The sequence below is a fragment of the Typopeltis vanoorti genome, chromosome 3 (genome assembly GCF_054136105.1).
Source record: "Typopeltis vanoorti isolate ZY-2024b chromosome 3, IOZ_Tvanoo_1.0, whole genome shotgun sequence".
Classification (NCBI taxonomy): Eukaryota; Metazoa; Arthropoda; class Arachnida; order Uropygi; family Thelyphonidae; genus Typopeltis; species Typopeltis vanoorti.
This window is the reverse complement of record NC_143551.1, coordinates 134,705,904-134,720,663: the sequence shown is the minus strand read 5'-3', so window position 1 is coordinate 134,720,663 and position 14,760 is coordinate 134,705,904. Positions and strand designations below refer to the sequence as shown.

The 14,760-nt window shown below is 35.5% G+C and overlaps 1 protein-coding gene across 7 annotated transcripts in view; it reads right to left on the bottom strand.

The window, feature by feature from the left end:
* Nucleotides 1–1,870: 1,870 nt before the first annotated feature.
* LOC150108580 (latrophilin Cirl-like) overlaps nt 1,871–14,760 on the bottom strand; it is a 780,008-nt gene continuing 767,118 nt past the window's right edge. For 6 of the 7 annotated variants that reach the window (XM_090416024.1, XM_090416028.1, XM_090416025.1 and 3 more), the window contains 2 exons: nt 13,576–13,648; nt 1,871–3,203 (listed from right to left, as the gene is read on the bottom strand). In XM_090416024.1, the coding sequence (XP_090272150.1) occupies nt 2,377–3,203; nt 13,576–13,648 (900 nt within the window). In that variant the 3' untranslated portion in view covers nt 1,871–2,376. The remainder of the gene's footprint in view (nt 3,204–13,575; nt 13,649–14,760) is intronic. The other variant, XM_090416030.1, reaches the window with a different exon arrangement.

The following is a 14,760-nucleotide window of genomic DNA, read 5'->3' as shown; positions in this document are numbered from 1 at the left end:
CACATGGAAGTGGAACACCAAGGTTACCCTGGACACTATATAAGCACCACAGCAACTTTGTGCCTTGTTCTCAGACCATGGGAAAGGAGATTTACTGCATCACTCTTGACTCTTGCAGGCAAGCCCGCTAGCTGATTGATCCTGTCTCTGGGGTCATACAAGACCACCCATCTTACCAACGCAGAGGCCAAAGTAGGGCAAGACTACCAGGACCCACCCCCTTTCCAGATGGCCATCGGTCACACTGCAGCAAACATGAGGGCAAGCCATTGGATCTCAGTGATGGTAGTCTGAAGATAGGATAGTAAAAAAGATCAGGAGAAGTAGAACGAAGAATATGTGAAGAAAAGCAAAGAAAAAGAGAATTAATGAAAAGGGCCAGTAAGATCACTTGGTCCCCTCTGCCATGGAGAAGTACCTCACATGAAAGTGCTACTATCAGATAGAGGTGAAATATCAACAGCAGTGGCAGAAGAAAGATTCATATAAAAATCACTTCTGAGCTTATGGTTTAGTTACTTTTAAAAGATAGTTAAATAATCCATATAACATTGAGAATATCACGAATAAAATAATTTGTATGAACTATAGGACAATTCCTAATGCTATCTAAATACTGACAGTTTTTGTGGTATATATACACTGAATCTTGATATCATCAGAATTTGTAAATTAAAAATTCTTTATATGAGTGGGAAATATACTTTAAATATGCTAGACAGTTATCACATTTTATGATGTATACCATGCTGATGGTGCACAACTTTATTTTTTAAATCATGGTAATTTAATTTAAATAAATAAATATAATTATACTTATAATTATGCTATCTAATATAAGCTTCAAATCACTTAAAACAATGTTTGATGAATGTGTTAACTTCAGCTGAGGTTGTTTCCACATGATAATGCTTTATTATTATGATAAAAAAATTCTGACTATTAAAAAAAAAAAAACCAGATATACAGTGATTCCAGTTATAGAAAATTCAGAGATGGTTCGCTGTTCTTTATTGTGCAATCGCCTCCATATGTGTTCTGCAAAATTCTCTCAGAGGACCTGTCAATCATTTATAGTCATTTATCTCTTTTAAGATTGTTTTAGATTAATGTAAAATGTTTTTATTCACCTAGTTTCAGAACTAAGAAAACATATCAACTATTTTTGGATCTATCTCATAATATGTTCAGTTATTGAAATTTTTACTTTTTTTTTTGTAAGGTATACTAATCATAAATTTGGATAATTAAGGTTTCTACAAAGATATAATAATAATAACTAAATTATATTTGACCACAATCTCATTCATTTTTATCCAACATTAATCTAAAACTTTTATCATATTAGATATACAATATAATCCATCTGTAAACTTAGGTAATTACAAAAATTCCTTAAAACTATTATTATTCATGCATAATATCAGTGAAGTGGAATTAAATGTCTCATAACATCCTAGTTTGTATCTTTCAAAAACGCATTCTGTATATGTATAAACACAACCTCCTGGAATTTGAACAATATGGCCTGAAAACACGAGTTAATTGCATAACAGCCTATAAAATGCTCTTGCAACGAATTAATTTTGCATTGTAACAATATTAAAATATTCAAATAGACATTATCACATGAATATCAGAAATTGCTGCAATTTAGATATTAAGTTTCTATGTAAAAGATTTGTTTTGTACAAATCTTTTTTGAAAGAGTAAGTTTATTTATTTTTAAATTTCTTTACCAATTTGCAATGGTAACCAAGTGAATATGTGATAAATACTTCACATACCACTTTCTCTCTCTGCAAATTTCTGATTAATAATGTTAGAAAAAAAAGCATTTATAAAGAGCATATAGTAAAAGTTATTCTTGAATATTTTATTACTTCTTTAATGTTCCAGAATTACCAGTTTATGTACATGAAAAGAGGCATGGTGGAATGTATAACATGATTGATTTGACTTAAGTATATGACAATGAGTTCTGCAGATTTTCGTTTCTTTACTGTTTTAAAAACAAACAAAACAAAGCTGCTCTGTATTTCAGCAACAGAAGACTCTTGTATAAGTAGACGTAAACAGAGAAAACCACGACTAGGCCGTTAAAGACTAGGTGCTATACAACTTTACACCGCAACGCAGATAGCTGGTGTGCATTTATGAAATATTTACATGCAGCCAATCAGGTTGAAGCTTTTGTTAAAGTATCTGAAAGACGGAAGTCCAGTTTCAATAATTATTTCAGTTCTTATCCTAAAAAGTCTTTTTATATCATTTTACAGTTTATTAATAGTGACACAATGTGTATGTATAGTGAAAACCATATCACTAAGTTAGGAGCACCTTTGTAGCCATTGTGTCACAGTGTGAGATAAATTATCAGCAATAAGTACTCAAGTTATAGTGTGGTAATGGGCCATCACCTTCTGGCTGAATCCTACTGACAACTTTTTCTCCATCTAGCACTGCCATAACTACAGCATTGTCACTAGGACACCTAAGTAAATCAGGAAGAGTCCAACTCTCTTGGTCTGTCACATCATGTGAACTGTGGTTCGGAATCTCCTGAGTAGAGGCAGAGTGGGCGTGAAGACCAGCTGCTGCTTTATCACTTGACGAACGTCGGTGACTTCTGTGTGAGCGTTCATGACGGCGTCGCTGCCGGTCAGTGTGTGGGGTGGAGGAATAAGTAGTTGAAGAATAGTTTCTAGGAGTACCATATACTGAGTGACCCTGATGATAGGGAAGAGCAGCAATAAGAAGTGGTCGCTGATCATAGCCATAACTAGATGATGAATGTTGGCTGATATCTGAGCGTTCACCATAACAATAATCCCCTCCTAGTGAGCGATAATGAGCTGGAGAGCACCCATAGTCACTAGCTGCTAAGGAACCTTCTTCGATAGTTTCATAAATATGTTCAGTGAAAGGCCCATAAAAATCTGAAGATCCCAGATACTGTTGGTAGGGAGAGAGTTCGTGTCGTCGGAGGTGATGCTGCTGCCATTGTGGAGGGATCCAAACATTGTATTTAAGGTCTCTCTGAGAAGTGAGTTCTCCTAAAGTAGCAACAGCCGGGATATTTCCCTCTCTTGTAGGTCGATCAAGTGAATTGCATCCAACAGAGCTTAACACTGCTTCAGGGGGTTCACATATATCTTCTCTATCATCATCCTGGTTGCTTATTGATGAAGTATATAGGGGACCTAACAACAGAAGAAGAAAATTATGTATTTCTTTATAACGGAAACCGAATAAACATTTATTGATTATTCCTATTTCCATAAAACAAAAAAATAAATATTTAAAAATTAATATGAGAACAATTTTAAACTAAATGAAGTTTAAAGTTGTTCTTTGTTGTTATTTAAGCAATTAGATATGAAGATTAAATTAAAACAGTGAATTAGATTAAACAGTTAGATAATGTATTTATTTGCTATGATGAATACTCATTCTTCATGAAATGTAGACCTCGTTGGCTGAGTGGAATGCCTCTGCTCTCTACAACCAACAGGCTCTGGATTTGAATCTCACTATGGGTGTTTGTGAATGTATTAAGGTGGAAGATCATTTTCATCAATTAATGTGTAGCAGCCATGCTTAATGGGCACCCAAAAAAAAAAAAAAAAAAAAAAGTCACTCAAAAAAACTCTATGCTTAATCTCAAGGGCAGGGTTTCCAGATTATCCAACTTCAGCCCATGTTAGTACTAATGTACCATCTTTCATGAGTAGGATTATTATAAAAAAAAAAAAAAAAAAATAGGCTGCAATCCTACATTGCTTTACCAGGTTTTATTTTTTATTAAAAATAAAATGGTATATCTTGCCTGCTTTTCACTGGATCTATTATTAGAAAGTGATGTAGAAATTAATAAAAAAATAATAATGATAATAAATAATAAACTGGCATAATTTATTCAACAAGGCTTGAAAAGTGTGACTATCTAGAATGAACAACACTAAAAGTTAACAAGTGAGAATAAACTTACGTGTTGTCTTATTTAATTTTTCCAGTATTTCTAACCAAATCTATATACTCATAAAAAAAAGTGGCTACTTAATTACTCTACCAGGTAACTTGACAGAGGTAGCTAAATGTGCACATTTTCAGTTAAGATGAGATGTATGTAGAACTGTAGAGTTAGTAAACAAATTTAGTCCAAAGGAAGTGTGGTTTGCATTACGAATACTAAGGCAACCGATGCAAAGTCATCAGCGTCTATATACAAGTAGCCTAAACATGAAGATAGTTAATGTGCAAACTTAGTTTGCTTATGCTTGGATAAAGGATTAAACAAGATCATAATTTCTTGACAAGTTTAGTTGTATTTCATTATGCCAATGTACAACTTTTAAGCAAATTTTTAACTATTAAAAAAATCACTAATCAAAAATTAAACTTATTGTAAATAAACGTAAGGTAAAATGCAATTGTTTCTTTCTTCGATGAAAAGCCAAAAGGCTATTTTTTTCTGGCGAGGTTGATATAAGTTAAGGGGATAAAAATCCCTTATTGTTTTTCAGTCAGTAAGCGAAACTAAGATCGAACACTACGATCTGTAACGTTTCATGCCGACGAACTGTCAGCGTATCCAAGCGTAAGTGACCACTTGGTAGTGCCACACCACGGCAACTCGTTGCAAAGGTGAAGCAAGCTTCCTCACTGTTCTTGATATTTTCTCATAATGTAAAACACAGCTCTTAAGAGATGTAGTACTGTTTTACATTATGAGGAGAGGTACGCTTGGATACGCTGACAGTTCGTCGGCATGAAACGTTACAGATCGTAGTGTTCGATCTTAGTTTCGCTTACTGGCTGAAAAACAATAAGGGATTTTTATCCCCTTAACTTATATCAACCTCGCCAGAAAAAAATAGCCTTTTGGCTTTTCATCTTAGTTATACTATGTTATAATGTAATATAGTGACACACCTTTCGGTCAATTGTATAGCAAAAGTATGTAAGTTTTCTTCACTTAAACTCTGATATTAACTAGGTCTAGCTACTCACTGATGAGACCTCAAAAAAGGTTGAAACCGGTCTGGGTAGTGACCTCTCCTCATAATGTAAAACAGTACTACATCTCTTAAGAGCTGTGTTTTACATTATGAGAAAATATCAAGAACAGTGAGGAAGCTTGCTTCACCTTTGCAACGAGTTGCCGTGGTGTGGCACTACCAAGTGGTCACTTATGCTTGGATACGCTGACAGTTCGTCGGCATGAAACGTTACAGATCGTAGTGTTCGATCTTAGTTTTCGCTTACTGGCTGAAAAACAATAAGGGATTTTTATCCCCTTAACTTGTTTCTTTCTTCGTTCTGCTGGAACTAGTGTCTCATAAGATACAGATAATGGACAAGAACAAAATGAGACAATTTTTTTTTTTTTAAATGAAGAAAATGGAAAATGAAAATAATTATAATTTGTTAAAGATACCAAGCAATTTTATAAACTTGGTTTTAATCCTTTTTCCCAAGAAGCAAACAGACAGGTAAGTCAAGTTTGCACCTGAAGTATTTTCAGGTCTGAGGCAACTCGTGGTAAAGGTGGAGTAAGCTCTGATCACTTTCCCTTAGTATCTCCCCTAATGCAAAGCACATCTCCTTGCAGATATGCATGATGCTATGCATTAAGGGAATAGGCCACTACCCTGACTGGTTTTGACCTTTATTGAGGTCTCATCAGTGGGAGCCAGATCCTGAGATGCCAAGGCAAAGCACATATCCACAAGGAGATGTGCTTTGCATTAGGGGAGATACTAAGGGAAAGTGATCAGAGCTTACTCCACCTTTACCATGAGTTGCCTCAGACCTGAAAATATTTCAGGCACAAACTTGACTTGTCTGTTTGCTTACTTGGGAAAAAGGATTAAAACCAAGTTTATAAAATTGCTTGGTATCTTTAACGTATAGTATACCCAAGGTAAAAAACTTTCTACATAATTATCATTCATCTGGTTATGTGTTTACATGTACTTATAACTACCGTTACTGCTGTATTTATGCAGTTATTGGCAATTCATAATGTGGCATGTGAACTGTTCATATGTCACTGCTAATAATCGGCCTTTATCGCTCTCTCAAATTAACAAACTTTTTTGTAACCATCCACTTGTGCTTCAATCATGTACCAAATATAGTAATTTTTCTGTGTGTGCAAGATGGAAAAAAGTGACACAAGCATAAATAAATTCACTTTTATTCACTTCCATTATGCATTCATGGGCTGTACTGTTCAATGTACTACCCTTCCCAGTATATCACACTATACATCCTCTGCATAGTGTGTTCAATGGAAGAATGCAGCTGGTTGGGACTGATGTTGCACACATAATGTGTTATGTTGTCTTTCAGTGCTGGCAAGTTATCAGGATGATCCCAAAAAACCATGTCTTTGAGAAATCCCCAGAGTCAGAAGTCACAGGGAATCAGATCAAGTGAATGAATGACACAGCCATGCAGTGGGAAACACATGACTGATCACTCTGGCTTCTGTGAAATGCTCTTGAAGAACCTCCTGTATGGATCGACCGACGTGTGGTCAGCCCCATCCTGCATGAAAATTACTGAATCCATGCACAGACGCTGCTGTAAATTTAGCACAACAAAATTGTTTATCATATCGCAATACCTCTCGGCAGTAATTGAGCAGGTCACAGGACCTGACTTGTGAATGTCCTCAAAGAAGAATGGTCCGATGATAAATGAAGCTGTAAATTCAAATAAGACAGCAACTTTGGGTGAATGCAAAGGAATTTGTTGGATCACATGTAGGTTTTGCATAACCCATACCTGGCAATTGTGGGTATTCATTCACAGCTCCATTCAGGTAAAAGCAAGCCTCATCTTCCCACAAAATCTCCTGCATCAGGGTTATCATGAATGGGTAGAAATACAGAATCTTCCACAGAATTTTCCAGACAGTTGTGTAATGCACATCCATGTGTCTCGATACATGTGCACTTCATGGCTTGCTACACAATGGTAGTACCAACTTTATTCGCTTGTTGTGAACTGATTCACTTGCGACCTCTGAAAGGTCCAACTCCCAATGATCCTGTCTCTTCAAAATGACTAATGATTCGCCACAGAGCAAGTAGAGATTGTGGATCTTGTTGACATTTGTTTAGGCGACAAAATTCATGGAGTACAGCAACAGCATTGCAGTTGTGTAGATAGTACAGCTTCACAAGCAAAGCACGTCGGAATCAGGTTAGTGGCATCACTGTGGATGGAATTAACAACCAAAATGAGAGGAAAAATCCCATGTCTACCTTTTTAAACATCCTTTGATATGCCGATTCCATGCATTTGGTATTTACAACACACCTAGTGGGGAATTTTGGAACTTTTTCCCCCCACATATCAATTTGTGTGATGTACAATGTATGCCTGCAAAGTTTTGCAGCATTTGGTTCACTGGATGACACTCCACAAGGTCTTGAATAGGGACATCATATGCACAAAGTCTCAGGAAGAAAAAAAAAAAAAAAACGTTAAAAAGGCTTCTAAAAATGTCAAATCTTGTCCTCCTGAAGTTTTAAAAAACACAAACCTTTTAGCCCCCCCCCCTCCTGGATATATGGACTGTCAAAAATTCTTAAACCCAATTATCCTCTCCGTCCCATTGTAGATGATACTGACTCCTCCTCCTTTAATTTATTCAAACAATTAGCTAAATCTTTAATTCCACTGACTCACCACAGTTTTCATTTATACAAAATTCCATCTGTTTCTAATCTTTAATCCAAAATTTAGTTTTAAACAATAATGATATCATGGTGAGCTTTGATGTCACCTCCTTATTCACAAATATTCCCCTTTCTGACACACTAAATTTACTGAAAAAAGCTTTCCCTTTGACATTATCAATCTATTTAATTTTGCTATCCATACTGGTTATTTTTCTTGGAAGGGCAACTTACATAAGCAGACAAAAGGTATTTCCATTCCCCCCCCCCTCTGGTCAACTGCTATATGGAGCATTCTGAAAAACATACTCTCGATACTGCCACTCTCAAACCTTTATTTGGTTAAGATATACTGATGATATGTTCTTTATTTGGCCACATGGCTCAGATACATTAGCAATTCAACAGTCAGCACCCCAGAATTCAGTTCACTATAGATAAAAAAAATAACAGCTTGCCTTTTAATATACCTTGCCCAGAATCAGATGGGAAAAAACTATTATGCTCCATCACAGTAAATACAAGACTCTTTTTGAATCTTAATAAGGGTGCCATTAGGTAGACATGATAGTCTCTAAGACTAATCATGTCTGCCTAATAGCACCCTTTCTTTTGCATTTTACAGAAAACCCACTCTCACAGCAGATACACAGATAACATCATTCCCCATTTTAATAACATGGTGTCATCGAAATGCTCGTCAACATAGCCTCCAACTTCTATTCTTCCCAAGCTTCCCTTACAGCTAAATTCACCTATAGTTACCAAACCTTCCTGTCCAATGATTACAATGCCAAAAAAAAAAAATCTACAAATTTATCTGTCCCTTCCACCTCGCATCCCTCTCAACATAAAGACTATAGTAAGGCCATTATTATTCCCTATATCTGGGACACTTCAGAAAAAATACCCAGACCTCTAAAGAAATCTAATCTCTGCACTGCTTCCTTTCTCTGTGCTCGCTTGAGGATCACCTTGCAACTTATATTATGTTAGACTGGGAGATCTGCTAACATCTGCCTGGATGAACACACACACATACACACACACACAAAAACACCTGCTGTCACAATTACGGTCAGTTAGGTCTAGCTGACTATGCCTTGGATACCTTGCACAGAATCAGATGGAAAAAAACTATTACGCTCCATCACAGTAAATATAAGACTTAAGAAATTAAGGCTTGCCAACAGCACCCATATAGGGTGCTCCTCATAAGACTATCTTGTTATGGTCTAATTTCATTTCTTCCACTTATGTTTCATGTGTGTGTTTTTGTGTGTGTGTGCGTTATTACAGTTTCAACACTATTCCTGACGATGTCCCATGACAGAGACAAAATACTGAAACGATTAAACCTGCTGTTTAACTATTTCTCTTCCATTAAATTATATTATGAGTGCAAGCAAAGACCTAAGCCTACTAAATATGTGATTACAGCATATAATGGGCCAGCTAGAGGTTGCCTGAATGCAGGGAAATCGTCTTAAGAGATAAGGATGATTAAAATGGCTGAAGGTAGTCATAAGATAAGGATACTTTGGTAGAACCAGGGTTTGGTTAAATCAGGGGCAGAAAAGGTGGAGTAGTATAAAGTAAAAAAATTCTTCAGTAGTGAAGAACTTATTTTTTAAGAGAAAGTCAAGATTTTTGGAGGTTAAAGCTGCCACAGTTAAAATTTAGGTGCTGGAAAAGGCCAAAAGTAAAACAGACAGAACAGCCATGGTAGTCCCATATCATCAGCTTTAGCTGACTATTTTATGAAATATCTGGAAAGTCAACTCTTCAGTATGGTTTTTATGTAACCTCGCATTTAACTTCGCTTCATGGATGATGTCTTTATAGTGTGGTCCTACTCAGAGACAGAATTACAACAATTTCTGGATAAAATATACTCCATATACTCCTATATCAAGTTCACAACTAGATGTGGATCCAATAAGTCCTTCTTTTTGAAACTTTTACAGGCAATATTCAATTTTTTTATAGAAACCTTCCTTTACTGGCAGTATTCAATTTTCTGTCTTTACTGACAGAGACATTCATCCATCCTCTCACCATCTGTCACAGAAGACAGGTATTATCAAAATAGTATTATTCAATTTTCTGTTTACAGAACATCTTTACTGGCAGAGACATCCATCATCATCTATCACAGATGACAAGTATTATCAAAACTCTTGTACAGAAAGCTCATTCTATCTGCTCTTCTGATTCCCCTTCTGTTGGAAGAATTAAATAAAACAAAAATCACATTAATTACTCAAGGATATAACCAGGCTGCCATCCAAAAAATTAACTGATATCACCTCAACTTGACTACAATTTGATGTATGTAAAAAGAGTTTCCATATTATGCTAAGTTTCATGCTATTTTTACAGGAACAGGGGAACAAATAGCATGATCTTAGCACCACCTTCAGACCAGCCTGGAAACTGTCTTCTTTTCTACCATCCACAATGACTTGGTAAGCCAAGTAAGGCTTACCATGTCATTGACACAAGATATAGAATTCTTTGGAATTAAACCAAAATTCTGCACTCTCCAGTTCACATTAAATTTGACTGTCTTTTCTTGAAACTTGTGAAACTTTGTGACATCTTCCAAATCTTAACCATTGTGATTACATGCCTGTCTTGAAGTTTCGGGAAGTAACATGATTAATGGTCCATAGTTTTTTTTATAATGATGAATAAGTTATGTAATGGTGTATTTGAACAATTGTTTCCCTTTAAACTCTAACAGTGCATTCTGTTTGCTTGGCTGAAACTGAGACACATGAGCAAGTAAACACATGCTACGTGACTCATATCTTGTGACTTGTGTTTTCAATATTGTCAATTGATCTTCTCTTCTCTCCCCGATGAAGTCATTGTAACAATGACAAATATGATATTATCAATTGTTATTAATAATTATGATAACAATCCTAAAGAAATGATGAGTTTAATCATATATTTATGTTTTTAATAACTACTTCCTACTGGGATACAGTGAAAACTGTCATTTTTGTTCAAATCAGGCTGATAAAAGTTTCCTATAACTCCATAAGAAACAATTTATATCTAAAGGAATATCATTGTTCTGCTACAGCTGATAGGGTGATCTATGGTCAGGAAAAATCTACTACTCCAGATTCTGCTGTTTTGGAGGGAGTGAGTGTATTTTATATATTCACTTAATCAAATTTTTATCAATATACTTGTCTGTTCATAACAGTTTAGGCTACATATGCAAGGAATTCTGTATGCACCAAGGAAGCAACCAAGGTTAATATATGAAGGAAAAAAATGTAGTTAATTTCCTTACTAGCGAAAACAGTATGGCAGCTAAGCTTTCTGAGGAGGTGCACATTTTCTGATATGAAAAATGTTGCCCACATTTAGATATGGCAAACTTCTTAGAAGTTCGTCATATCTCAACTTCATGTTAGTCAAAAATTCAGATGAGCAAATAATGAGAAAAAATTCAGAAGAGCATTATTTGCTCATCTGAATTTTTATCGTTTAACACGTTCACTGCCAACTACGAGTATACTCGTAGTTCGTATATGAGCTACACAAGCCAGCTACGAGTATACTCGTATGACACTTACCACCAGCAAAGAGATTACCGTACTGACCTTGAAGAAGTGAAAATGCTTGGCTTGTGGAGCTAGCAGCAAAACTGTGTATACTCATAGAGGGTATGTGCTCTGCACACGCCAACTACGAGTATACTCGTATGACGTTTACCGCCGGCAACGAGATTACTGTACTGACCTTGAAGAAGTGAAATTGCTCGGCATATGGGAACAGACTATGCCGAAGTAGCGTGGCAGCGAACGTGTTAATTGTTTCAGTATCATTATTCTGAATTGTTGACTATTCTACCTTGAAAGTGCCTTAATAATTGAAGGCAAAATAATGCTGTCTTGCAAAATATATTATTATTATGGGCACCTCCAAGGAGTCCTTAGACTCATCGAGGGAGGCCCTAAACATCATGTCAAGAACTATTCAACATTTGCACAGTATCTATCATACTTTGCTTTGAACTCATTCACAGTCATGGCATCCACAACATACTCTGGCAGCTTATTCCACTCATTCACCACTCTTCAAGTAAAAAAAACCTAGTTCTAACACCTTTGCTAACTACACTCTTGCTCAGTTTCCATGGATGGCCCCTAGTTCTCCCACCACCACACCTGGTCTGAAAAATTTCCTCTGAATTAATCTTGTAAAAACGCCTCAGTAATTTGAATGTCTCAATCATATCACATCTTTTCTGCCTATCAACAAGTTTCTGTAACCCACAAAATTTCAAACTGTTCTCATAAGGTTCATTCCATAGACCAGCTATCATCTTGGTCACTCACCTCTGGATCCTCTCTACCTCCCCATCACCAAGAAATCCTGGCATCGAGATCTGCACACAGTAGTCAAGATGGGGTCTTATCAAGGCTCAATAAAGAGGAACAATAACCTGCTATATAATTAAAGTATTTACTTATTTACCTATTGTATTGTAAAAATCCATTAAACCTCACTTTAAAAGAATCTAATTTCTTTACATTTCCCAAAGAGAGTAGATGGCACTCAAAGTTTTAACTTTTTTTGGAATTCAAGTATGTAAACAAGCTTAGGTGTTGGTGGTTATTCATCTGAAATTTTGTAATATAATTCATAACACCAATGGATGAAAAAATAAAATAAGATATTCATCTCGACAAGTCTTTGGACTCCCTTGCGGTGTCATGTAATAATAAACTTAGTTAGCTGTTAATATTTCACCGGATTTCTGGCCAGCATCTTCAGAGCCCAAACAATTTGTCACACAAGCAGTAAAAATCAGTTCTAATGGAAACAAATCAATATTGCAATGGATAAAAAGTAGTTTGCAGGAGTTAGGTTGGTGTTGGTTTTAAAATGAATATCCTCTAGATTTTAGTAAATTAATACAGATTTATACTAGCTTATTAATAGACTTATTGGTTTCAGGAATAAGCCACACTTATTGCTGTTGTTGAAGAGTGTGTTTTTGGAGTCACACTGGTAATTAAGCACTCCCCAGATCTCAAATACGTATGGCTGTATTAATTTGACAAAAATTTAGGAGATATTCATTTTAAAACTAACTCTAACCTAACATCTGTGGACTTCTTTTTTTTTTTAATGTCAGAGGGCTCTAAAATAGGAAGTTAGTTTTTTTTCTTTCATCCTTTACACTTTCTGAAATTTTGATTAATCACTTTTATGCTGCTCTGGACCTCAATCGCTGCTCCAGTTTGTCTCACAGGTGTTCGATAGGGTTGTGATCATGACTCTGCACAGGCCAGGACATTCGTTTAACACCCATCTCTTCATATGGTGTGTGGTGCATTCAGCTAGTTTGGAGTGGCACCATTGGCCATGGTTCCATGAAGGCAGCTCAGTACCTTGATATTCTGGATAATCAGGTGCTACCTACACTGTGGAGTTTTTATGGAATGGACTTGTGTTACTATGCTCTGATGATGCTGATCAGAAATCCACCAAAATACTAATAGCTAAATTGATAAATATACATTTTATTTCTTCAGTATTGTGAATTATACTGCAAGACCTCATGCAATTTTTTGCAATCACTAGGTAGTTGGGTGCATTCTGACAGCATGCTAGATAAGATGCAATATTCCTCACTTCAAGTGGTATTGTAATTGATTAATTAAATAGTTGCATGACATCACAGAAGTTACCAAGGAAGGCTACTAGAATTATCTGCTAAAACAGCTGTCTCTAATTTCCACTTGCTAATGAAATTAATAATCCCTTGAGGATACTGAAAAATAATAATATTTAAAATTTATTATTTATTTCACTTTATTTTTATTTTTTATTGTAAAACTTGCATACTTGCCTGGTATGGTGGAAACTAGATTGACAGTGGAGTTTTCGGGTTTTGTTCGGTTGTCTGGTTCCTCGGTCACCTCCTGTAAAATATTTATAATTTTATTTTTTCAAAGAAGTTCAGAAACAAAATACATTAGTTTATAACAACTATCTGTGTCCTGAGGTGAAAATAAAATCTGTTACATAAAATTATGCAAGATAAAATGGTAGTGACACTTAATCTTATATCTTCAATAACATCCAGCTGATGATTAACTTTTAGGAAGAACAATTTTTATTGTTCTTACAAAATGGTTTATTGAACGGAAAAAAAAAAAATATATATATATATATAATAATAATTAATAAATAATTTTCTAAACATCATGTAAGTAATTTTATTGAAATGTTTGCTATTCACTATTTTGTAATAATTTCAGCATATTCCAGTATTTTAAAACTAGCTTAGAAAAAAATTGAAGATAACAGTACTATTTAAAATGTAACTGTTTATTAATGTAAATAAGATCTATGAGATCTCAAACTGTTGAAGGTAAGCTTATATGCATGTGTGTGTGTCTATATATATTTAATCAACTTTTTCTACTGTTACTTACCAATATCCTCTCAAAATAATAATGACAAACTTATAATAACTTTTCATTTGAAAGGTACACACACACACACACAACCAATAATTGTCGGACCCTCTTGTTATTTGGTTATGTAACATTACAAGTTTGTTAATAACATAAAAACCAGTTTACAGATAGTACGAAGCAGTATTTTATCATAGCAGTTGAATACAGCTGGTATGGCAACATGCCGTGAACTCAGTGACTTTGAAAAAGGTGTCACAGTGGGCTGTCACGTTGGTGGCATGTGCATATGTGTCATTGCTGCTCAACTGGAGCACCCAAAATCAATGGTTGGCAATGTGATCAACAAATGGAGACATTCTGGCATCACTAGTGCAGGAAAACACCCAGGGTTGCCACTGAAAATGACTGGCAGAGACAGGAGAGTGTGAAATGCAAAAACCAGCTACAATCAGCACAGACCATCTGTGGTGAATTCTAGAGTGCAAGTAACACCATGGTGAAAATACTATACGAAAAAAACTCTATTTACCGAGTTTCCATTGAAGAGCAGTGGCACTGAATCCAAACACAACAAGGCAGTTCATCTGGCCTGGTGCAAAGAGCATGTGAAC